Source organism: Lathamus discolor, chromosome 4 (assembly GCF_037157495.1).
Source record: "Lathamus discolor isolate bLatDis1 chromosome 4, bLatDis1.hap1, whole genome shotgun sequence".
Lineage (NCBI taxonomy): Eukaryota > Metazoa > Chordata > Aves > Psittaciformes > Psittacidae > Lathamus > Lathamus discolor.
In genome coordinates this window covers 11,849,039-11,875,596 of record NC_088887.1, presented here as the reverse complement: position 1 = coordinate 11,875,596, position 26,558 = coordinate 11,849,039, and the positions used below count along the sequence as shown (strand labels likewise).

The following is a 26,558-nucleotide window of genomic DNA, read 5'->3' as shown; positions in this document are numbered from 1 at the left end:
AGGTTGTAACTGTTGGTTGCCTGCATAAAGACCCCAGGATTTAGGCCCGGGTGCAGTTTCCCATTCACTCAGCATCAAATGACTGTTGGGAGTTTTTGTCCCCAAGAAGAAAATGTCCCATTCGGGTGTTTTTTACATCTGCACACACTTGTGCGCGCTCTCCAATCCATCATTTAGCTTCCCCTCCATGCCACAAAGACTGACCAAGAAATGTTCATCCGGGTTCAAGCCACGAGGAACGGGACCATGGCTGGACACTCAGGCACGCGTGTTGCAGAAAGGCCGTGTACGTGTGCCTGGCCTCCCCATCACGCATGCGTGCCCGTGCTAACAGCCAGCCAGTCGGCCCACGGGTAACAAAAAGACAGCAGATAGCATTAACACATCAGTAAGGTGCTCAAAGAAAAAAAGGTGGCTCCCACTCCTGGAATGGGAAGCCACGTAAGGTGCTTCAAAAGGTTTTTTTTTTATTTTTATTTTTTTTCTTTTTTTTTTCAGTTTCAGACATTTAAAAAAAAAGGACTGATTGAGCATGTGGTACGTGAGAGCAAGGCCGAGAGTTTTGAGACTTCTGACATCCTCCAGAAACAAGAGCTTCCTCAGGGCAGGATGCGTTTTTTGTTTGTTGGCTTCTTTTTTGCCGTTGGTGGTGGCGGTGTGATGGATCAGTTTAGATGCACATATTTTTTTTCATATAAAACAACAAAAAAAAAAGTAACAAACCAACCCAATGTGAGACTAGAAGTCAAACTGCATTATTGGGCTGAGTTTTTGTTTTTGTCTTTGTTTTTTTTTTTTTTTTTTTTGCCCATTCATTCAGTTAGCACCGTTCCTTTTTATTCTGGTGACAACCCAATTCCTTCTGTAATTATTGAACGTACAGAAAGGACCAAGTAGTTGTTTTTATTTTTTGTGATCTGTTTCAAGAGCCCAACCGTAATTCCTCTGCTGCTGCTGTGTTTGTGTAGCATCTGGTTTCATGAGCTTAAGGAGAAAGGTTAGTCTGCTGATATTTAAGGTTGATGTGTGTGTGTTTGTATGCATACACATTGTTCTATACATACACACTGCATGGAGTAGATTAGAACTGGAGATAAAGTGAACTGGGTTCAAACACATATGCACTGTCTCCCCCTATGTATTTGAAACAGTCTGGAGCTTTGATTTTGATTTTTTATTTAAAGTGCATTTAAAGCAAAATAACTGGCATTCACATACCCCACGGAAAAACACGATAGCAGTGGAAAGCTTGACTATGCTAAACTCCTTGGACTTGACAACGCCAAAAGCAAATGGGGCAGTGACAGGCCTCAGTGTAGGCAGCTATTCTTGGGCAGCACCATTGGCAAGGAGGGAAGGCAGGAGGTGGTGGAAGGGAAATTGCTTTAGAGGTTGAATATTTGAACTATTTTCAATTCTGACATAGCTGTGTCATTCCCAATACAGCTTCCTTTACAGTGACTAATGACTTCTGTCTTAAGGATGTACATGTCTGACTCTCCCTAGTTCTGTCTTTCATCATGTGTGTCCCAAGTGCCAGCATCTATTAGGAATAAGGCACTGCTGAAGTTACAGTTTTACAAAAGATGCAAAGTAATCCAACCTTAACAATCCCAACTGCCCACACTGCTCTCCTCTCCCTCCTTCCCTTTTATGGGGGGGAATACTGCATGTGCTAGAGCTTATTCTTATGTTCTCTGTGAGTGTCAAAAGTAAGCCTTGGACAAATGTCTTTAAGTCCATCAGCACCAAAGATGGGTAGGAATATACCCCTTCTCTTGTATATACATGCACATATGCAGACTGTTAATTGGGAGGCAGGAATAACTACACCTTCCTGGCTCTAGAGCCCAGCCTAAAGGAAAAAAATTAAGCCCCCCAGTTTTAATTTACTGGATCATTTATGGAAGTGATTGAGAGGTTTTTTCATTCTCATCACATGGGTGCTACAGGTTTTACACGTGGGTTTCTGAAAAGGTAAGCTCCCGGAAAGCCTGCATGGAGCTTCCTGCTGTGCAGAGGAACAGCACACACCTTTGTGCTTGCCTGGCAGATGGACACTACTCAGGGGCTGCTTCATGGTGATTTTTACATCCAGAAAAGCCTCTAGAGCTCAGCTGGCTCCTCCACGGGGACGGGGACACTGACTGTGTAGTGGGCACATCTGCAGGGAAGCCGGGTGGCAGTAGGGTCCCTGTCTTTGCCCAGGAGCGGCTGTGGATTGCAAGCCACTTTGCTGTTGTGCCAACGCATTCTTTTCTCTCCCCGTAGTTTTGACCTGGGAACAAGCCCTGTTCCAGTAACTGGGTGGGGTTAATTGACCCTAAAAATACTGCAGTCAGCCCATCATAATACGCATTTGCTGTGGCAGCTGGTATATCCTTCTCCTGCTAAAAGGCTCAAAACAGTCTATCAAGCAACTGCCTCCTCTGAGCCAGGATGCCACTGGCTCCTCTCACCCTTCACCAAAGGCTAGGGCTGCCTCATTAAGCAGAGAACATAGTAGAAAGAAAGAAAAGCAAGCAGACAGTAGGGGTTATAGCAAAGAAAGTGTGAGACCAGGCAGTCTAGCACTTAAGCTCTAGGCTAGTCAGTTTAGCCACCATCAGTAAAATGGACTGAGATTAAAGGATTAAACTGCTGTGGACTGTGTTTTTAGAAATGACACAAACCTTGGGCGGGAAATGAGTTGCCTTTTTTTTTTATCTTTTAGTGGTTTAAAAGTCATCTTGATAAGGCCACAAACTGCATTTGTCTTGTCAACGTAACTGCCTGCAAACAGCATGAACTGAAATTGACTGCTTCACTCATCTAGGATAGCAATGGGAGAGAAAAGCCGCCCCATGCCCACTGTGACTACTCTGTAGGAGAGGAGCATCTGAGGAGGTGGTGGTGGAGGGTGTCTCCTTGGGAAGACCTGCTACGTGTGGAAGGGGAAAGTAGCTAATAGCATCTCTCCAATCCCCTTCCTCTCACCACCACCTTGCTGTTTTGCTGGACACCTATAGACAAGTGCACTTCTAAAGAGCCTCCTCTTCTGTCTCTTATGTGTAAGTTGGGGAAGGGGAGGAAGTTGGTATAATTACAAAAGGGAAAAAGAAGGCACATGATTTTACTCAGTCCTGACTGAACCCACATTTTGAAAGCAAGGACAGTTTAGGTGGAGGGCAGAAAAGTGCTCAGTGGAGCGGGTGCTCACTGAGAAAAAATCTCAGGGCAAAGGAAGAATAAAAAGGAAAGGCAGGAGAAATGAAGGCCACATTCAGCTTTCTGTCTGCTTGACAGTCTCAAGATTTGGCTGCATTATTGTCCAGGAAGGAAAAGAGTTTGGTTGGTCTCAAATATAGCCCAGTTACATATCTCCAGTTTTTTGTTATGGCTGTTGGTGTCTTCCTTCTTCCCTTTTCTCTGGTCCCATGACTGTCTGGAGCACTGCTTTAGTCTTTTTAAGCTTGTTCGTCAAAAATTGAGAACACGGCACACCTTTTTTGTTGCCCTCAGCCTCTACTTCTCCTTAAATCAAACTGAATAGTGATCCCCACTGGTCAGTCCCACTGCTGGAGTGCCAAAAAGGCTCAATTAGAGACCGAAAATGTAAACCATCCTCACGGTTTCAGTTGGGTTAGTGAGTTGGTCACAAGAGTCACTGGCTGGATGAGGCCAAGCAAAGGGAGCTGTTGACTGAGAAACTGGGATGTCATTTACAGAGGTGGTTATGAGCATCACAGCTCTCAGACACTTAACCCCTTGCACACTGCCACATCTAGGTACCACAAGTTTTTCTTCTCTGCCAGTGACTGTAAGCCTTTCTCATTCCTGTGGTAGATGGTAGAAGTAGAGCCGATGGCCTGGCTTTGGGATTCCAAAAGACTGCTTTGCATTTTCCCCTCGAGTCTCTGCCTCAAAAATGCATTTAGTTTCTCTCCCACCCTCCCAATATCCGCCCCAACTTGCTCAGGAAATCATAAGGCAGAGTAATGAGAAGGAGGATCACCAACAGCTCTGTGAAGACACAGGGTGGTAAAATGTTTCCACACAAATTCACAGTCCAGTGTTTGTGACATTTCATAAATAACTTTTTTTTTGTATTTTTTTTTTTTAAAAGAAGAATAACACAAGAACAATCCCTTTACTTACTCATCTGAAACAAAATAAACAGCAGTGGCTACAAACTTCTTCTTGTAACAATTACAAAAAAACTCCCAACAATACAATCCCCCGACTTTAAACACGCGCCTTGAATGTGTATTTATTTTAAACCTCAAAACTGCAGCATATCCTTAAGGGCAAACTTTTCAATTAGTTTTTTTTTCTTTCTTTTCTTTTTTTTTTTTTTTTTAAATAATGTGTTCACCAAAAAAGAAAAAAAAATCCACAAAACAGTCTTGTACCAAGAAAATGCATTCAAAAATAGAAAATACTACACAACAAAAATATGTACCCTTCCTTTCCAAAAGAGTCTTCACAAAAATGTAGAAAAATGCCAACCTTTTGTTTTTTTTTCTTCCTTTCCTGAACACTTAACTTTCAACCTAGGGCACAATTATTTCTTGACTTATAATGTCTGTTTTTGCATAAAATATGGAAGATAAAACCAACTATCAGGACTGTGAAGTTACAAACAACACCTCATTATCCTCCCCCACCCCACATTCCCTCCTTTAGAAAACAAAACACAGAAAGCCAATGTTTCAACAACTGATTGAAAGCCATCAGGCTAGGAAAAACCATCAGCTGATATAGGAATTCAAAGATGCTGGCATAACAGGAAAATCATCTGCCTTTTAAAATGTATGCTCTTTTTATTTATCTCGACATGAGTCTCTGCCCCGCTGTACTCAAATGACCAGGCACTATGGAGACAGGACACTGCCGGGCACAGAAAGATCCAGGAAGGATTTGGGGCGATGAGCCCAAGAACCACATATGGGTGCATGCACACTTGTGCACACATAGTATTTTAGTTGTGAAATAACTGTTGCCATTTTGAAAGACAGAGAGGATGTTTCCATATGCCTTGAAAGTGCAAGGGCCATTTCTGGATCATAGTAGTTAAATACGCAGAAGTTTTGCTATGCTTAATAGTCAAGTCCATTTTTTCTGGCAAAGGCAGGGTCTTCAACCAGTTAGATGGTATCAGTTCACAGCTGGGAGTGAGCGGGTAACAGCTGAAAGCTGGTAGACAAAAAGTGTCACACCAAGGTGCATCCAGAACTGATGTATTCAGTGGGAAAGTGTTTTGCCTACCCTGAACTAAGTTCAAGGGGCATTATGCGATTAACACAGCCAAAAGACCAACAGTTTTGACAGCAATAAGATCTAGCAGTGGGGACTTAGGTACTACAGGGAAAGCAGCTGTGTCTTGCATACATGTGGCTAAATCCATCCTTTGTGTACCTCCTTTGACTTCATTGCAATTACATCTGCTTGCACCAGGAATGAATTTGCCACATGTGGTTCTGGATTTCATGACTGTTGGCCACTTAGGAGCCCAACCCTGCAAAACACTGTGCTAGAATACTTCAGATTGCAGAGCTAGGACCAAAGAGGCTTTTCTCTTCTTTTGTTTGAGATTGTTTTCTTTCTAGCATATCTTTTAGAGGATGCTTCCATAATAAGGAAGAAGAGGGGAGCTTTTTCTTAGCCTTTTCCACTGTGTGGCTTTGTGTTTTCCTTTTTTTTATTTTGTTTTTCAAATGGCAAAATGTGTTTGTGTTTACTTCCAGTGCATTTTTTTTTCTCAAAAATTCAAACCAAAAAGGAAACGTTACTTTTCCCATCCTTCAAAAGGAAAACAGAACCCAAACAGACTGATAAAGTACAATACAATAAAATTCAGGCATTAAAAAAGACAACACGATGTGCAACAGCAATACCAAAGAAACAAAAATAAAATATATATATATATTAGGAAACAAGTACGAATGAGCCAAGAAAGCTATCTAACCCCACTACCAGATGATTGGTAAGCATTGGTTAAGAAATAGGTAAGGCTATTCTGAGATTTCTAACTTAGCACAGTTAACCACTGCTTCTCTCACACCTTCACTTCCTAAATTTTTCACCTTTCACTCACTGGTCTTTTATGTCTTGAAACTGATTTTTTCTCCTTTTCGTATTTTTTGGTCTACAGTAGAATTACATGTTAACAACAAGAGCAAAACAAAACTCAAGCTTGTTGTGTGATTAAGTTGGTGCCACATCCGTGGTGCAAAAGAAAGAGGACAGACAACAGAACAACTGCATTCATTTTTTCACACACAAAGCATATTCGAGGGCAACAGCATAGTTGACTGAAACGAGTTTGGAGGGGAGAGCAGCAGAAGCTGTAGGTTTACAACTACATCAGCAACCAGAGCCTGGTCTTTTGCCTTTACTGGTGTCCTTGAGGACAACAGTAGCTCAGCTGCCATGTGGCTCTGCCATTCTTGCCATCTGGAGCAACAGCTGACCTGCCAACAACTCATCACTAACTGCGCTCCTGGGTTGATGGAAAACCAAAAGGAAAGGTAAAAGGCTTCTAGCTGAGGCTATCTCTTGGTCACCTTGGGTGATGAGACAAATCACCAGCCACTGTGATACTACGATCAATGAGGGAGGTCATTTGGCTGGCAAATGACAAATTCAGAAGCAAATTCAGATTAAGGTGATATGACAGATTGTTTAGCCTCTTCTGTTAGGGAAAAGTAAAACACTTGATGTTACTATAAATTCTCTTAGCTAAGTAGGGATGATAAAGCATATGCTCTCTATTACTTCTGAATTGCTTTTGTAAATGTCAGCATCACCAGCCACCAGAAATGTGTTCCCTACAAACTAGGCTATAGCACTGTGACTGAAGCTCCATCGTGATTCCTGGTATTTTCTTTTTTCTGTGGGACTTTTGAAACATAACGTTTTCCTCAAGGGTAAGCTTTAAAATTACCATAATGTTGAAAATATCACTAGCATCTTATTGAACCATAACTATGCCACACAGTCCCAGCAAAAACTCAAGCTGATCCTCAGTAGTGCTTGTCAATGTTGAGGAAAGGAACATATAGAAACAACACGATCAAACAGTACAGGGAAGTTCTGTTTTGGATCTAGCCCACTGGCCAAAGTGATTTTGATTCAAGAGAAAAGGTGCAACAATGAAGAAGGATGACAAATGGAGGAGAATTATGGAAGTTAGTGTTTCTCCATCTGGAGAAAAAAATAGGGCATTAAGTTATGCGGCATCTCTGGTCAGCAACATATGTTTTGGCTTCTTAAAATAAACCTCAAGTTATCCTTGGTTTCTCAATCAAGCACTGTCTACGTGGGGCTTTAGTACCATGCTGAAAAAAGCATGAGTTTGTGCTATATTTAAATGCAGTTCCAGTTAAACTAGCTTCAAACTGACCATGTGAAAAGGAACAACTTCTTTAAAAGCCATTAAAACTATACAATCACACGCTCAGGGTCTGGTCTGGTCAAACACTGTACCTGAGTGGGAACACAGGCTGGAATTTGGCTTTTAAAAAATGGTTTAGCTCCTGTTTACACGTACTAGACCAGCTTTGTTGAAACTGAGTCAGCTGGAATCAGGTTTAAACAGACTGAATTCAAACCTGGGTTTGGAGCATGGCTCAAAGCCCCCTTCTTCAGGTTGCAGTACTTTTAAAAAACTAGTGCAAATGGCATCTTATCACAGCATTGCAAGCATGCGGTGTTCCTCTCCTTGTCCAAATATGGTTGCCATCAGGTCACACCACAAGGGAGGAATATGCAGCAATCAGTCAGCCAGAACAGCTCTAACTACACAAGTTCTTTCACAGCAGGAAAGGCACTCTGGACACAGCAGGCTCAGTAAACCCTCAGCTTCACTTTTTTCTGGAGCAGTCCACTACTCCTCTTTGACAATGCAAATCTACTCTGACAGTAGCAATATATGCAGCTGCCTTAAACAAGAAAACAAAACAAAAACTCACCTAAACAAAAAAGGGGAGTATTGGCTCATAATGTGAATTAACTTCAGCAGACAGACTTCATTTCTTCCCATATCACGACTCTATAGTGCTCACTACTCTAAGAGAAGCAAATGCCACTTTATAAACTAAAAGTGCTCTCCTGCCACTGTATTATGCTGGCTCTCAAGTGAACTGTGCTTTTGTTGGGCATCCACTGCCTCATTACTGGAAGATGACCCTCCAGTGGTTTTTATCTTATAGGATTCCTGCAGATGGCTCAGGAAGATGATGCATGTTCTTCTGTCCTGCTTGCTTTCAAGGGAAGAGTCATTCAGTAGTTCATCTAACAGTACATCAGGGGATAGCTCCAATTCTTCTCTTCAAGTCCTTTCAAACTAGGATGGATGAAATCTAAGAGTGGAAGTCTCAGAGCTTGCCAGAAAAACACATCCCTAACTCTGAAGTCTCTCCTGGTTCCAGACAGACCTGTTCCTTCCCACCTTAACTCTTGTGTATTATTTTCTCTAGTTCTTGATTTTTCTCAAGGCAACCCAACAGACTGACCAGCAGCAGTCTGCTTTGCGTTGTGCAGCCCTGTGTAAGGTCTGTACTACCCATTCCTTAGTACTAATGAAGCCAAAATGTCTTGGCTTCAAGTCAAAGGAGAAATTCAGGGTATGTAAAGATTTCTGACCATTCAATTACACTAGACTTCCCTTAGCAGCTGGATGACTAGCTCCCCGTTTTGTCCATGAAACCTCTGTGTACATTAGTCAGGCTGTTCTCCCCTACTGGACCAAAGCAGAAGCACTCCTGATTTAACATTCTCCCAGTTGCTATGCACAGCATTTTTCATGATCCTGTTTTACCTTCTGGCTGAAGTTGTAATTATAGTCTTACTGAAGAGATCCAACACAAACTTTTGAGAGTTTATAGACCAAAAAGAGCTATAGCAGAGATGGATCTTGCTGCACATTGTTACTGTTTTTTTTTCTCTTATGCTTGTTACAAAGTCAATGACAATAGGCCATAGGCATAGGCCAACACCCATCTTGACTGTAAAAATCCTTTTCAACTTAAGACTCCATCTGGCTCCAGCCGAAATTCTTCATAATGCTTAATTATCTGTTTCATGAGAGAAATCAGACTGAAGATTTTAAAACGGCAGACAGCATCTTTGCCTAAGCAAGAATATTCCTTACTGTACTGAACTTCACATAATCTTTCTTGTCCAAATGTTCCTCCTGCTCCCTCTGCCCCAAAGGCTGGACTGGAACACCTTTAATTGAGTGTTCAGGATGACTGTTTATTGCACTGTTCCCATAACAGCCTTGGAAAGAAGTGCTTTTTTTTCAGTGACCTTCCCCTTTGGTAAGCCTGCTTTGTGCCTTCACTTCTTGAGCTGACAGATCATGTTTATACTGAAGGGATGCTAATCACAGTTGGACCTCTCTGAAGAGACCCTATCTGACAATACAAGTTTTGACATCTGAACTAGGAATTGGTATCTTTATATTGAAGCCTTAAACTGGTTTTCATGCTGGGCAGTTCTCTTAACTCTCCACAGCCCCAAAGAAACACTCTCTAGGAAAAAGGGGAAAAGATCCATAGCACCCTGAAACCTGTGATGTCTCTTCAGTTTCTATTATACTGCTTCATTTATTTATTTAACAGAAGCTATCCAATACAGCTATCTCAGTGTCTGACTAGTTGTTTAAAGTAAAGGTAACCCAAGTTCTCTTTCAACCTGGTCAGGTTTATGATACATCCCGTTTTCTGTGCCTATCCCTTTCTCTTCTCCCTTCCTGCTTAATTGGCCCCTTCCAATCCCACCACATGTAAATACATTTCAGTAGTGCAATGCAGTGCAGTGCAGTCATACTTAGTGCAAAAATAAAAAGCCTTATCCAGACCAAAAAAGCACAAACTCCCTCCCCACCCCACCCAGCCCCCAAGAAATCAGCTCTCAGTAAAAGTATACGAATGCCCCAAAACAAAGGGGGATTTGCAGTCTCCCAGCCACACTTTCACATGCCTCATTTTCTTTTCTCCCACTTGATGTAGCAGATAGGACATTTATCAAAAACATAACAAGACAAATTACAGGAATTGGAAAGGAGGCAAGCCATTGTTTGGGGGCTGCAGAAAGAAGGGAGAACTAAATGGATACAGCAAAAAGGTCAGTAGTGGTTTTACACAAAGTTGTCAGATGCAAACTTTGCAAGGGCACACCTTACAAAGGGCATGTGTAAGTGTGGATAAAAAACCCTAAAAAGCTTCCCTGTTCCCAGGATACAGTCCTTATTTTAACAGTGCCCAAGCTAAAGTTCTGTAGTGCAATCAGCTCTTCAAAGTGGCAGCTCTCTGCGGCCACCCTAAAACAAATAGACAGATCAACGCGAACTTTAGTTTTTTCCCTCTCACGAGACACACACGTGCATGGACAACTCCCCCCATCCTGCAAATACACAAGTACATATATTATATAAAAGGGCTTTTTTTCCATGGCCCTTCTAGGGCAACGGTGGGAAAACCAGGAATTTTAATGACAAGCATATAAGCTCTTAAGTAACTCAAAATGAAAACATGTAAGAAAAACAAAATAAAGCTCACTAATAACAAAGGCAAGCAGGTTACCAAATCCCAATCAGCCCATACCTCCCCTAGCCTATCTATCTCTTGAACAAAATAAATACAACATCTGCCAGGGCTTGCCACTCATTAAGATATTACTTGGGAAAACACAACAAAGACTTTGGGGTATTCACTGGTTTGGAGATTAATTTCAGTTTGGACAGCCACAAGAACCTCCATCTAACCCTTATAACTACTAGAAAGGAGTGTGGGCAACCACTAAAACAGTGTAAGAGGCCACAACAGGAAAGGAGAAGTAAGAAAGGGAAATGTAGAGGAAAAGGAACACATTAGGACAATACTGCTGCTGCTACACTAACCTCACTGTAATTGCTCAGTATATAGAGGAATATTGCATGCTGCTTCACTTAGGCTCGGGCACATGCTTCCTCATGCGTTCTGCTTCTTCTCTCACTCCCCGTCCCTTGTTGAAGATAGCAGCCCACCCCAGAATGTGAACAAAAGCAAATTCCAAAAACTAAACAAATGATAATAGAGAAGCAGGTTCCTCCCTTTTCTTTCCTTTGCAAATACAGATGAGCTGTGCCCTTGCCTCCAGCACACAGATATGCCGTTTCATCCTAGTGCAAAAAAGCGTTTTACATGCACAGAAACAAGGAAAGATCCCAAGAGAAGGAATCTAAGCACGGGTGTAGGGATGCTGAATATCCACCTCAAAATCAGAAAAATACCATGACTTTCTCTGTTTATTACCAATGAACCTACCATGAAAAATAAAGAGAGCACAATGCAATTACTAGCCATGGCAAGGGGCCAGAACCTAAACCTAGTCTGTGACAGAGCATACACAAGTCACAAAATCAATAATGCTTGCTAGCTCTTCTCTAAAACCTATAAAGACCATTTTAACCAGTATAACCAGCTAACCATCAGCACTGAATTTTCTTGCTGTGTGTACTTTGAGGGTGTCCTACCTGTCTGCTGAATTGGTAAGTTCACACTAGACTATGTGGGTTCCCATCCATTCTCCTGCACTTTAAAAAAGAAATTCACAGAAAGGCTTGATGTACAATCTGAATTTGGGGTTCTATAATCAGATATTACAAAGAAAAATCTTTATTTCACCCACACAAATATGTGATCACCATTACAAAAAAGTATGGCCAGAGTGCTGCTGGGTAAACCAGTTGGAAACCTAGAACTGAGTAACTCCGAATATTCAAATACCTGAACGCTTTTACACTGTTCTGGCAACAGAAAAGTGACACAGCAAAGGTGTAAATTAGAGACAAGTGATTGCTGTGTGTCATATATCTACACTGTGGCTCACTATTTAAGATAAATACACCATCACCAATCAAACCCGAAAAGGCTACATACTTGTGGAATGGAAGACTCAAGCCTGTTCATGACTCTGGACAAAAGAAGTCCTGTGCCTTGTTGAAAGGGAAGCAGCTGTCCTGCCCTGTACAGTGTGTTTGAATTAAGCCTCCCAGCAAGGAGAGACTATTTAATCATGAATCCCTTAACACAGGCATAATATGCCCAGTGGAGTGAAATAAAATCTTGAATAAGTTTTATGAAGAATAGAAACTTCAGGCAGAAACATGCAAATTATGGGAACTGACATGTGGCATCTTCAAGGGTATATGAAACTAGCTTTTAGGACTGAAGCTTCCTATAGGACTAGGTATGCTTTTTCTGTCAATGAACATGTGTTGACTGAAGTCAACAAAAGAGCACGTGGGTCCCGCCTGAAGATTTTGGCCTGCTGAGTGCCACTCCAATCGGTTTCCAGGATAGGCCTCACTGATGCTGACAAGAAAGGTCATGCAGTATGCCCTCCCTGAACTGAGCAGCCTATTTATTTATCTTCTGTTTGACAACAAAAGCTCGTTATGGGTGGAGTTTATGGGAAACCACCATTTTCTGCTTCATTTCATGGTAAGAATTTCTTTGACTGAACTTTGGAGCAAGGATCTAGGGGACTGAATGTTCAGTACATGTGAAACTGAGAATGAATTCCAGATCTAAAATGATCCCTATGAGCTTCACAGCAGTTCAAGCTACATCCTGGCACTAGGACAAAGGAAACAGGGCACCCCAAAGACAATGTAACTTGCTGAAGAACTTGTGAACAAGTAGTTCTGACTCCAATAAATCAGTGATGCCTTTTCCACCAATAAATAGGAACTGTAATTTTTCTTAAAATATTCATACATTTAACAAAAGAGCAGCAGCAGATACTGGAGATTCATTTTTTTCCTCTAAGTGGCACGGGTGAAGAGCAAGTCCCTTGTATGGAGTTCAAGCATTCCTCTCTCCTGGGAGGCCCCCCCAGTCTTTGGTGCAAGCACCCCCAAGCTGGGGGACTCTCCTCATTCAACCTTGCAGCAAAAAGCTTTAAAATCCCTTTCTGTCCCTGCACAGTAGCATAGAGCAACATTCTGTAAGTACAAGGTTCTCCCTCTCGTGGTGACAGTGTTACCTACTTCAACTGTTATGTTCCTCAAAAGCTGTGTAACACAGAAAAGAAGTGCAAATAGGAGCTGAATGTAAATGCTGTCGACCACTGAAAAGTGAGACCACAGCTTGCATTAGCCATGGACGTGTACTTGGTCAACGAGGAAATTGAAAACAAAAGCAATAATGAAAGCCATATACTAGAATAAAGCTAACACTTGGCCAGAGCCTTCCCTTGATGTTTGTATCAGTCAAGGAAAGCCTCCAATGCAAGAATCTATAAACTGTAAAGCCAGTATCATCTTCTGTTTTGTCTCTCCTTAGAAAAGCAGAAAATATGCACATATGAAACAGGTTTCTTAGAACATCACAATTCTCAAGATTAGTATTTCTTCAGAGAATGAAAAAGAAAGGATACATGTTCAAAAAAAAAAAAAAAGCAGATTTCTGGATTCACAAATGACTGACTGTGTTTTATGTAAAAGATATGTTAAAATAGTGTTCACCAGCTGATTATTTTGTTAGTTTCACTTTCCTTTAGGCAATTGTATCTGTACACACTGCGTTCTAAAAGTACAATCTCTAGTGTGGATAATCTACCTGTTTGGTACCATCCTGTTTGTAAAACCACTTCTTAGCCTAAAAATATAAACTGTAAACTGTATAACATGCAAAATGAACTGAGGTGCTTAAAAAAGCATTAGGAAAAATAAAAGGCAACAAAGAAGTTAAATCAAGAAACACATTAAACTAGTAATTATCCTAAATGAATTACTGAACCTTACAAAGGATTAGCAGGGGAAACGTGGAATGGGTATGCAGCCATTTAAATGATCAGGTATTCTCAGTGAAGTGAGAACACTCTCTGTGAAGATATGTATGATTCAGCATTCAGTTGAAGGAAAAGGCAAAGACCATGGTCAGAAAATGTGGACCACTGAATCAGCACTCTGTTGCAGTAGCTAACTGGAATTTATCTGTGAAATGGCACCAGTTTGGCTTAATAGGACAAAGTCCATATTTTATGTAATAGGGTAATCTAGTTTTGTTACCTGCATAATGAGTATTGAGAGGATAGTTTCCTCCTTCCCTTACAAATGAGTATACACAGAATAAAGAAAAGCCAGACTCAGAAATCACTGCTGGAAGACCATAACTTTTAAACTGCAAGTAGAAAGAAAAAGGATGCGGCAGCGGCCTCCACTTAAGTGCCAACGGCAGATGACAGGAGTCTGTAAGGAAAGCCAGCACCTGATGATTCCTGTGCTTGAAGTTCTAATTTCATTATCCCAAGATGCAGCACAGGTAACTCTTTCCCTCTCTCCCCAGTCCAAAGTAACTTTTAAGTTTACTGATTTGCAATGACAGAGATTTCCTCATTCTCAGTGAAAGCACGGTTTGTAACTGATGTGACCAATCTCTCATTTCCTCCAGTCTTCACAGTTAGGAGAAATGAGATATAATGAGTACCTCCTCCACAACCCTTATCCACTTGATTTTGCACATTTTCATTCAGGATTGATATGTTATCAACCAAAGCAATGAACGTCAGCTGAGATGTATCTGAATTAGAAAAGCAAACAAATTTCCATGCTCCTGCAGGTTTGCACTCTTACGAAGTTTGGATCTAGCCTTGTTGCCTGGGCCAGCTATTGCAAGACGACAATAGAGAAAGGACCTGGGTGTCCATTTGCTTCCCCTGGGCTATTTGGATCTAGATGTTGACACCACTCCAGCAACATTTTTTTTTTTTTTCAGCAGCTCTGTGGTAACAATTAAAATCTAGTGGGACTGACTCAAAATTCAGAACCAACGGCAACGAGGCATGAAGATGGTAAAGGCAACACTCACCTTGGAAAACTTTTGAACTGAAACTCGAAAGAGGTTGTTTTCACTTGAAAAAGTGGGGATCAAGTGGATAAGTAAAGATGCAATTGGAATATATTAATAGTGGTGGATGGAGGCACTTTTAATCCAGTTCCTGGCAAAACCACTGGCCACATTTAGCACAACTGCACAGAGAATAATACTTATTCTACCCCATGTTCGTGTGGGGAGTAATTTTAGGAAACCTTCAAATTTTAAAGAAACAGAACTTGGAAAGAGTAAAAGACCACTTGCGGCATCTTCCTCCAAGGCTAGGAATGGAAGAGGTAAGTCTGACATACACTTTTACAAATGAAATAACAGGGTATCTTAGAAGAGAGCTAACAGAAAACCTTAATTGTCTTGATTTATTGTTCTTCTGATAGGGTAGCAGGGAACAACCTCTAACCTTTTGCAGAGCCTAATACTGTTTTTTACCTTTTCTTAAAAAATTTTCCTTTCCTACGTCTTGCTACATAGAGATTTAAAAAAGCTGAAAAAAAAATACTTGTAAAGACAATAAAGAAGCCAATAATATGAAAAAAAGCACACTAGAGCTGTAATAATTACTGTTAAATGCTTCAAATAGCTGCAGCAGTTGACTGGGTTGTGAATGATACATATGAAAAAATTATTTTTCTATGATCATAGGCAGATGCAAAAGTTAAATGATTATACTATGTATATATATTGATATAGAATTGCTATATATATTGTGTACTGTATGTTCTAGCTTTCAGAAATACTGTATTGTAGTGTACTGTACTTAACTAAGCAGATCTAAATAGCAACTTGTCATTTTCCACAAAGTCACTAGTACTGTTAACGAAAACCAAAAAGTCTATTTTCTCCAGTAAAAGAAATACATACCGTTACAGTCACAGACATTTTGACTATAGAGAGACAATGTACATTGAACCAAAGAAAAACCCCAAACCAAAATAAAAATCTCACCCCAAAATCAACCAGCCAAAATTGTTGCATTCATCATCTTATTCAAAAGGGGAACGGATATGCCACCAATCTAAGAAGAGGAATAACATTTACTCAACTTTGTATGAATGAAAATGAAAGAAAAAAAAATCCCCCCTGAATCTCCAATTATCCTTTATGGGACAAGGAGACACGCCCCACCCCCAGTTGGGCAAAAGAGTTAGAAGAATAAAATGCTACTTTTAGGGCCAACGCAATACCAAAATAGGCAGCTGTAGCAAAACGTACTTATTCATCACACTAATTAAATGGGCGCAAAGTGAGTTCTAGAAACCCTGCAGTTATCATGGATTCCATACTGACTACTCTCACTGATGAGTTTCTTGTCCCCCTGACAATCCACTGGTTTTTCAGACTCACTAACCATGTTCCTGAAAAGATTTTGGCAAAGACCAAGGGAGAGAAAGTTAAATGCTAATTATTAGTGACTTCACATTTGGAATGGATTACTCAGATTACTTGTAAAGATATTCATAGTCAACATATTTCAGAGTATGTGAGGTGGGGAAAGAGCTGTTTGATATGGTGGTTTGGATACTAGAGACTCCAGATCTAGATTATTTTAGAGCTTATCAATACACTGCATTGCTAACTGTTTAAAGACTTGATAATTTTTTTGCAGTTCTTTTTAAGGAGCAATTAGAGAAGTGAAATTATTTTGTTTAGATTTTATCCCTTTGTCAGGTGAACATGTTGAAATTCAATGGAAGTACATGACTGGCCTCAACAGTTATCATTCCAGTGCTGGAATGGATGCTAGTGAAGCCTGCTGAGTTGCACTGTTCCATTTATTTTGTAGCTGAAAGACCACACAAGGCTCTGAGAAGCATGCTGCAGCCTTGACTTCAGAATGGGTACTCACAAAAATATACTGGACCAAATGGATGTCACATTTTGAATGAGGGCAGACATCCTATTTGGGCAAACATCAAGTTAAGAGCAGGTGGCTGACAGAATGTGTTTTATGAATATATGTGTGCATATACTGCGTGAGTAGTATAGTTATTTTTCATTCAATTCATATAGATTCATGCCAATGCTCCACGGTTAATGTTGTAACAGTTATTTCATCAAAAGACTTTCCTGAACCATGGATGTCCACACAATTAGCAACCTGTCTGTAAAGCCAAAAAGAAATAGCTAGCTACCTACCTACACATGCACACATATACATGCACACTCATACATACATTTGCATTCACACACACACAGAGGCCATATAATTTGGTCTTATTCAAAGATACCGTAAGTACCAACAGACTATGTGACAAATGAAAGTAAAGGACTTTGTGGGAAAAGTGAGAGGAAGAAAGTTGTGATGTATTTCAAGGAATCTGGGTGAACGTAATCCCGCTTCCTGAATATGATGGTCCTCTCTAGTCAAACAGTATATATTCAACACAGGGGCTGAACATTTAGGAGACTTTATAAGGTTCAACAAAGAACATGGTAATATCCAGGTGGCAAAAAGTAAAGGAGCAAAGTGAAATAGAAAAGGTGCCTAATTAATTATATAGATCTCAGAGATACCTGTCTGTTTTGTAAGAACAGGACACTGTAGAATCGGGCACTTGAGCACAACAATAAGCATCTCATCAAGCTCTGCTCTTTCCTCAAGTGTCATAGGACTGTGAACTTGGCAACAAATCAGCAATAAGTCAACTATATGAAGTGTGCACACTGTAGAAGTCCGCAGTTCTGCCTGAAAAATACTTAAAGCAAGAAATGCTTTGCTATGCTGGTACCAGATTTTCCAGCAGGGAAAGTACCAGTAGGGACATTATGAAAGCATATGGGCTACAGTAATACCTAAGCCTAACCTGACACAGAGCATTTACGAGGGATCCTTGGTGTATGGCTGCATGACTGTGCATGAAATTTTGCAGCACAAAAAGGCCTCAAGTGCTAATAAAGTTTGCATGAGGTATAGAAACAAGAACGTCTCTATGGGCTGAACTAGATAGAAGGAAGTTTTTACACATGGTGGGCTATTGATGGGTCTTTTCTTTGTATAATGACTTTGCTGCAGCAAAAGGATATTGTCAGGACACCTTTTTCTTAAAAGAAATCACAGGCAAGCCAATCAAAGTGCCTACATTTATCTCCAGTGACACGCACACAATCCCAAAAGTGCCAATACAGGTTGCACTGATAAAAATTAGGAACAGATTTGTCACTGGATTTCTCTCTTATGAATTCCACTGCTATTGGTGGAATTCATAAGAGGAGGGAGTCAGTAGCCAAATCACACAGCCTTACCCCCATATTATTTGGTTTAGGAAGAGGATTAACCCTCCAGTATTTTACAGAGAGCTGGTGCCAACCAACCCAATCAAAAGGAGATCACTTTGGAAAAGGACCAAAACTGGAGCTGTGACTGAAGGTAAAAAACAGCTGAGAAGTACCATCCAATATGAAAAGCCCACTATGCCCCATTAATACTTCTTTACCTGTTCTCTACCCTTAAACAGGAAAGTATTAACACACTTTGTATGAAGGGAATGTTTTAGGTGGAACTCTGCTACAGATACAAATCGCAACTACACTCCATACTGCTCAGACACATTTGTTTTAAGGCAGCAATTGTATATGAGGCTGTAGTGTATTCGAGGCTGTAGTGTATTCTAGGCTGTAGTGTATTTGCTTCCCAAAGAAGTATCTTACTGGTCTTCGCTTTTGGAAAAACAGTTGAGGACAAATGTTTAAATTAGGGGTTTAAAATACAGTTAACAGAATGTCTGGAAGACCTTCTTCGTCTGCTTACCTCAGTGTTAACACTCCTTTTCCTAGGGGAAACATTAATAGTTTTCCTTGGGCCAATGTAGTTGTGAACAAAAATCTCAGTTCACTGACTGCAGGGAAAAGAAGTCACTTAGTGAAGCAGACTTAGTTCTGGTGGTGGAAACTGTGATCATGTATAGCACGAACAGTCATGTTAATGTAGCAGAGTTCTGCATATCTTCAGTTGGCCTCTTATTATTTTAAAAGTTTTTTATGAAGCGCTCTTGGGGAAACTGGCATTTAAACCCCACAACTAATGCTTCTCCTGATGCGACTTTGCTAGAAATACATTTAGAATATTTGACTCCTTGCATTTTAACATAAACCTAAAAGCTCTTGATTAAAGTTATCAGTTGCAACATGAATACTGATTTAAAGCACATTATGGGTCCAATTCACTTTTTCACTTTATTCACTCAACTCTGCTTCTCCTACACTTGGACTCCTTTGTAATGCCTGGGGATCAAGTGCTACCTCAGAGGCCAAAATGCAAAAAGAAGGCAGCACCATTGCTAAATATATAATGACAAAATATCTATTAATATTTAACTTTGTATTTAACTCACTAAACCATAGATTTTAAACCAAGATTATCTAAGTGTCCTGTTAATAATAAACATGAATTCAGAACGGATATTTGTCCAGATACTGGCAGACATACACATGGAAACAATTACTTCATTGTAAATTTTGTATTTGTATAACTACTGTTTTCATCTTAGTTACTCCTGATCTATAGCAGAGAGGGATCAGAAACAGAAACACTGAATGCGTAACATTTTGTCCGTTCCTAAAGGCACTAATCTAGTTGATTAGCTATCAGCACTGGGAATAATGAAATGGATTTCCACTATTACCTAACACATCTTGTTTCTCATTTACATATTTTCTTAGAAATACTAAACAAAGATTCCCCCTTGTGCTTCACAAAAATAGGTCTACGAGAGTAAAGCATTCTTATTTTTCAGACAGGTTGTCTCTCTGTCAGTGTCTTCCTTGTGGATCAAATCTCTCTGTTCTATACCAAAGAAAGCACAACCTACCTTTTTGTTTTGTCTGAATTAGTTTGAAGAATATCTAAAATTCGTTCCAAATTTCCCAGGTTAGTCATCTGTCAAAATATGTGGAACCCTTTGCTCTGCTGAAATGAACTGGATAGCTGAGTAGCTTTAAATTACTTTAGCTGAGAGCTTGTTCCTTCTAGCAGGTCAAATAAAAAGATTAGCAGTAGCAAGAACAATGATTTGGCATGGCCAGAACAAGCCCCTATGAATGTAGCATTAAGCCACCTGTACATTTGGCTCTTACTGGACATGCTGCAGAAACTTGGTACTTCCAATATCTGCCTTCCTACCTGATTTTGGTTTCTCTAAACAGGACACTCAACTGCTGGGAAAGGTTTCATTGCATTTACAAACTCAAGACTTCACATTTAATGTAGTATCTGTTGTTCCTCTCATGAGCCTTTCTTCAGCAGAGTTGTAATGACCTAGGAGACAGATCCTACTAAGTGACAAGCCCCCTGGGAGCAGACGAGGCTCAGACCCTGCCAGGGCCAAGTTCTCATTACATTACACCTCCTCCACAAATTTTCACAGCCAGCATAAAAACAAACCAAGGAATGTGAAAAGCAGCTATTTGCTTCAGGCTGATCAAATGCTGCTTCAATTAGGCTACCTGCTGATTCATTTCTATCAGGTTTATTTCAATAGCTCAGAAGAGCTGGATGCTGAATTGAAAGGGCTGGATTACCAAGGTCCAGTTTTCCTTGACAGAACAACCACTAGGTGCTAATTTGGGATTACATTTCTTTTTGAGTAGCAAGTCATCTTCAGCAGTGAGAGTTGGAGGATTTCGTTCACGTAAGACTGTCAGAAGGGTCACAGATCCACAGTCTTAGGCCTACTGAAGGTCTGTTTGTGTTCCAAATGGTTTGGGTGCTTCTCATTTTGTATTGGACTCAACACTACGGCAAGTAATATGTTTTGTACCTTCTCCCTATGGGATTTGTTTTCATTACTAAGAAACAGAGGCAGGACATGCTAGCATAATACTCAGTAAAGGCAAGAGATATGTTCCTCCATCAAGTGAATGATCCAGCATTAATCCAGCAGCTCACAATCGACTGAAAGTCAGTTTGGGGTTGGTAAGAAATGAGGGGGCTGATGGTATCTGGGTTATCAAAAAGAAATTAAAAGAAGAAAAACAGGTACCATTTGGCCTCTGATTTCAGAGCAAAGGGGAATCTCATTCTCTTAGAAAGTCAATTAAATGCCACTTTTCCCATTCCACTTACTGTGGATATGAGCTGCTTTTGAAAACAACTAACAGCATGGGTCAGAAGTGGGCCTACTGGGAGCATGACAGTTGCTAAGAAAGTGCCCCCAAAGCATCTCCTGCAAAATATCTATACCTATTTCCCTTATAAGAGGCTATTAATAGGGGTTTTGTGAGAGGAGAGATACACCAAATTACATTAGTCTGGTTTACTCTACTGGTATGTTACCATTGTTTACAAGTTGTACTTGCAGCTCCTCTGCAAGAGGTCACTGTAGGAGAGCCTCACTAATGCACGCACTCCAGACATGCACACGCACACACTCGCTAGCTGTTTTCTCCTTACTGACCATCAGACACTGATGCTGTGGTCCTGCATTCCTTGTGGATTCAGATTTCCCAGAGAGAGGCAGACTTTAGCAGGATGGCAAGAGAAGTTAAATTTTGGTTCTGTGATTTATGAGTTCACGTAATTCAAGAACAAGGGTGTTTTGATGAACAGCAACAAAATTAACCCGAAAAGGAATCATTTCAACAACGTTGTAATTAACCTGAGGAACTCACTTCCAGAGGATAGCACTGAGGCCACCTAGGAATTAATAAGCTAGATCTTTAAAGGATAATGAGAATCATCTGCCACAATATATATGGGATAAAAAGTTAAGGCCATGAATTATTATGTCTTTAGGTTATAAGCAGATACATAGCTAATGAGGAATTATAATAAATCTCTCTTAGGATTATTACTTTGTAATTATCCTGCATGGGTCCTTCATCTTCATCCAAATCATCTATAACTGGCCACATGTCAGAGATGGAATACGGGGCAAGGTGGACCACAGGGTAGATCTGCTCTGGACAATCCTACATTTTCAATTGACTTCATCAGCCTCAGCAGCAGTAAGAGAAGGCACTCCTCACCTACTCTAAGGCTTACCTTATTGCACTTTGGCCTTGCAGAGAGGTCTTGATTTGTATGCTTGAATTTACATTCTATTTAATATCCTTTTCCATTGCAGAAGCAATATAAAGAGAGCTTTAGGGAAAGTGAGAATCAGGCTCAAGGAACGCAGGATGTTACATGCTCTGTCAGAAGGATGTGTGCTACAGTCTGCTCTTTCTCATCTGTATCATTTTATCAGGTGTTTTGAAGGAAGCGTTTCAAGCATGGATGTGTTCAAACACTGACAATACCAGTCTGTAGATCATTGTGACTGCTAATGTAGCACAGGTATTCTTTCTGCTCAGGAATATTGTAGCAATACATGAAGTTTGAAGATACCTGTAACATTCAGATACTGTAGTTTCAAAGTAGCAAATAAATATTTAAACATTTATAGATGGGAGGAAGCATTATTAAAAAGAATTTCACATTTCAAAAGATAAAGGATCTATGTTTGAGATCCTAAGTTCACAGAAGGGCATTTAAATAAGTGATCTGATGAGCACTTTCAGATACATTCGCAGTCACTTTGCAAGCTGCTCCATGCTTCACAAAATCAAATTTTTGAGCCTGGAAGCGCAACAAAATCAGTTTACATTTCAGGCTGCATTTGTGAAGACCTTGGCCTAAATTCTTTGAGAAGTCATTTAGAATTCAATCTAATACGCCATTTGCTTTAATTTAATACGTATATCTTTTTAATTGGCCCCCTTCATTCATTTATTCACAACTGATCTTTAATTCACTTCAAATTTGTTAGGCCTCATAATAAATCTGCATTTCAGAAACGATGCTTCTTTGATTTAGGGAGGGTTGGAAATTGAAGAATTAAAATTTAGACAGGATTTTTCTCTCTAAACAGCGTAATGTTTGGATGTAAACCCTGACTCTTATTTCCTGTGTATTGGCATATCTCTTCTGGTATCAGAACCATATTCCAGAATATGCTACATCTTGACTACAGTTCACCAGATTCAACAATTGCGAATTAAACAGCTTTTTCCCAGACCTCAGATGACAAATGAGCAGCTACAGATACTTAAGCCGGGTAAAATTCTTCATTAATTCCTTGTATGGGAGAACACTGAACTCTTCAATCATAAAGATCTCAGGAAAAAACTCACTTCCCCAGAGAAAGACCTTCAATCCTTTTGTACAGGTTCACCTTCCCTATTTTCTTGTACACCCTTGTCCCTAGAACCTTTATTTTCTGTACAGATTTAGTCTGTCTTTACATCTCAGATACCAGTTCTCCATCTATGTGTCTTAGACTTTGTCTTTTCACTTCTTCATTTACATGCCAGCATTGTTTTTACCAAATGCGATTATGAAAACAACATTTGTTAACTAACTTGTGCTCCTTTTCCAGCTCCTTTGAACAACCCAAACAAACTGGTAACAAAACCCAGATGTTACCATGTAAGACATTCATTTATTTGCTCTGGCACTCACCTCAAAGTCTCTTTTATACTGCAGCTGAGAATCAGGGCTTCCTCATTAAGGATCTGCTAAAAAATACCTTGCAGGGTACAGAAATATTCTAACACTAAACCACCTGTCAGGGTTTTTTTCTCCCCACGATAAATCAGTAATGGAACAGGCGCAGAACACAGCATGAGGTTACCTGTGTTGAATCACAGACATCTGATACAGAAGCCGCAGGTGTAAAGAACACACAAAGTTGTGTGTGGAAATCTATCAAGTCAAGAGTTAGAAAGTTGTCCAGCATAAAAGAATGTCTCATGTGAAATGCTCAGTGTTCACAAGCAAAAGTTCTGTAAACTTAAGAAAGCTTAATTTAAATATAGACATAAGTAAGAGCTAAACTAGCAATTCTTTTTTTTCTTTTTGCATATTTTTGTTAGGTGCTTCTTCTCTGCCTAAAATATAAAGTCCAGAGTGCAGCCAGTGCAAGTCCTAGCTATGGATTTCAAGCAAGACAAAGATAGTGTCAGACACTGATCCAACTGAACTAAGGACCCACGCACTTTGGGAGTTGGCTTTGGGGGAAAAATTCTTACACAGATACACAGAAGACGACCAGGGAGAACACCAGCCCAAATACAATAAAACGAAATACAAAACACGAACATATATATGCAGATCAGGAATCAATCTTTCACACTGATCCTACATTCCCTGCATAGCTTTGCATATGCAGAGAATGTGGGATGTGGCCCTTCAGTTACATGTTTTTGCAAATGAAGAAGGGGAGATTACTTGCAATGGTAACATTTGAAGTTATTTTGGCATCAGCACAAATTACCAGGGGAAGGATCAGATTCCCACACAAATATGGAAGCTCTCTAGCGAGCAAGGCAGGGATGAGAAAACAATACAGCAGATTAATTCTTGTCCAGTGACCAAAAAAGAAGGGAATTCCTAGTTATTACACACTTTCAAAACTTCATTACTTTTTCAAAGAAGAAGAAAGAAAAGGCTACAGATTCTACCATCCCTAAAAACATAGGAACATTGCTAGAAAAATCTCTTTCTCAAAAGGAACTGCCCTTCAGCAGGAATAAATTCTGAGATGGAACCAAAGGAAGAAACAACAGAACCTTGGTAAGAGCCAAAAAGAGAACCAGGTGATTCAAAAACAAAGTAGCAGTTCAAATGTTACTGCAGGATGCACAAACTCTAATAGATAATCTCACAGATGACTTCACAGAGCCCCTCATCGACCCACGTAATTCTTGATTCCATTAGAAGAGAGAGAGAGAATACTACTAGAAAAAAAAAAAAAAAAGAAACAACCTTCCTCTTTTTTTAAAAATAAAAATCAAGATCATCTCCCCTCCCCCCTTCTATCTGGAAGCAGGTTAGCTAACCTTAACAGTCTCAATTTAAAATAAAATATATATTTATATATAGATTCATATATATAATAAAAGAGAAGATATTAGTGGCAGTGTATGCAAAACAAAAAAAAAAAGAAAACAAAGAAAAATTACTTTTAACAATCTCACTTTTTTTTGCTTTTTTTTACACAAATACTGTTGTAAATATATTAAAAAAATCAGCATTCTATCTGGTAAACGTGACTTTTGCCCCTCTATAAAATTTTGAATTAAAAAAGTCCCAAGAACTCTTTTTTTTTTCATTATTATTCCCCTCCCCACCCACCCTCTATTCCTCTTTCTTCCACAAGAATAAATCCTGATGCAACTTTTGTTTTTTTGCAAAGATTGTGGGAACTAACCCTTCTCTTGTACCTAGATCCATAGGTTGCAACCTCTGATATCTTTGATTTTCCTCTGTGTTTCTCTTTGCCTTCTGTGAAAGTCCCTCTTGATTGTGCTGAGGCCCTGGGCTCAGCGAAGACACTGAATAAATTACATAAAAGCCACCGTTGCTCGTTGTCTGAATCTTCTTGGTTTCTGCTATAAGGTGGTGGTGGTGGTATGGAAAAAGCGGCGGGGAGGGTGCGCCAGACAGCATGGGATGGAGCAGAATCGTGGTGAGGAACCTCTGATTCTTTTTCCTCACCCTGCAGGGACTCGACACTATCCAAGCCACACTGCCTTGCACTCCCCTCAGCCCTTTCGTGTGTTTGTGGATGCGTATGTGTGAGAAAGCAGACACGTGGTGGAAACCAGCAGGGCCTTGTTTCCTCTGGTTGCTGCTCAACCAGAAGCAAAATATTCCACAGTTCTAACTGGATACTGTGAAGTCCAAAAGCGGTCAGCATTGTGAATTATGTCCATTGAAACACTGCGAGCGGTGTACTTATAACGACAGTAGGCCTTGTAGATTTGTAATATATTTGTTTTGTTTCTTTTTTTTTTTTTGTAGTGCTCTTCACAAGTGAGAAAAAAGAATTTTTTTTTATTTTTCTGTCTGTTTTTTGATTTTTTTGTGTTTTTTTTGTTTGTTTGTTTGTTTTTTTGTAGTAAAGAAGGGTTGTATTTAGAGGCCAGTAGCTAGAGATCCAACCAGTGGAGCTCATGAAGCACTACCTGGCCTTAAGGCCACCATCCAAGGGAGGCTGGGAAAATTATTACTCTCCCAGCCTCCGGAAATGTAATGTACCAGCAGGCAAAAAACAGTTCTTCATGTAGTACAAAAACAACAAATTGAAACGAACCCAAAAAAAAAAACCAAAAACCAGGAGGAAAATAAAGGTAAAAATGAAACAAAAATAATTTCTTAAATTCTAGTGCCATAGCTTTTTGTTGTTGTTTCTACTTTTTTTTTGTTCATAACAAAGAGAGAGAGAGAGATTCTACTTATCCGTCTGACACATGCATCCTCATGTGGTCATTGAAATGCTCGATTTGGTCAAACTTAGCTGGACAGACAGAGCAGACATACGTGGTCCCCTCCGTGCAGGCCACCACCCCAGCAGGGACAGCCCTTGCGCCGGTTCCGGTGGCTCCAGGTGTGCCGTTGGTGGCACTGTGTAGAGCCACATGCCTCTCCAGCAGGGTCTTGTGGGAGAACTTCTTCTTGCAGATGTAGCACTCGTAGGACTTCTCCCCGCGGTGGAGGCGCATGTGCACATTAAGGGAGCTCTTCTGGGTGAAGCGCTTGTTGCAGATACTGCACTGGTACGCCCTCACGCCAGTGTGCGTCACCATGTGTTTGATTAGGTAATCCTTTAAAGAGAAGGAGCGCCAACAGATGCTGCATTGGTGGGGTTTCTCACCTGCTCATTACCAACAAGAGAGAGAAAGAAAGAGACAAAAGGAGACAATAAAATTAAACCA

General features: G+C 40.2%; 1 protein-coding gene across 15 annotated transcripts in view; it reads right to left on the bottom strand.

The window, feature by feature from the left end:
- Positions 1-24,980: 24,980 nt before the first annotated feature.
- ZBTB20 (zinc finger and BTB domain containing 20) overlaps positions 24,981-26,558 on the bottom strand; it is a 490,951-nt gene continuing 489,373 nt past the window's right edge. For all 15 annotated transcript variants that reach the window (XM_065676360.1, XM_065676359.1, XM_065676353.1 and 12 more), the window contains one exon: positions 24,981-26,497. In XM_065676360.1, coding sequence (XP_065532432.1) covers positions 26,079-26,497 — 419 coding nt within the window. In that variant the 3' untranslated portion in view covers positions 24,981-26,078. The remainder of the gene's footprint in view (positions 26,498-26,558) is intronic.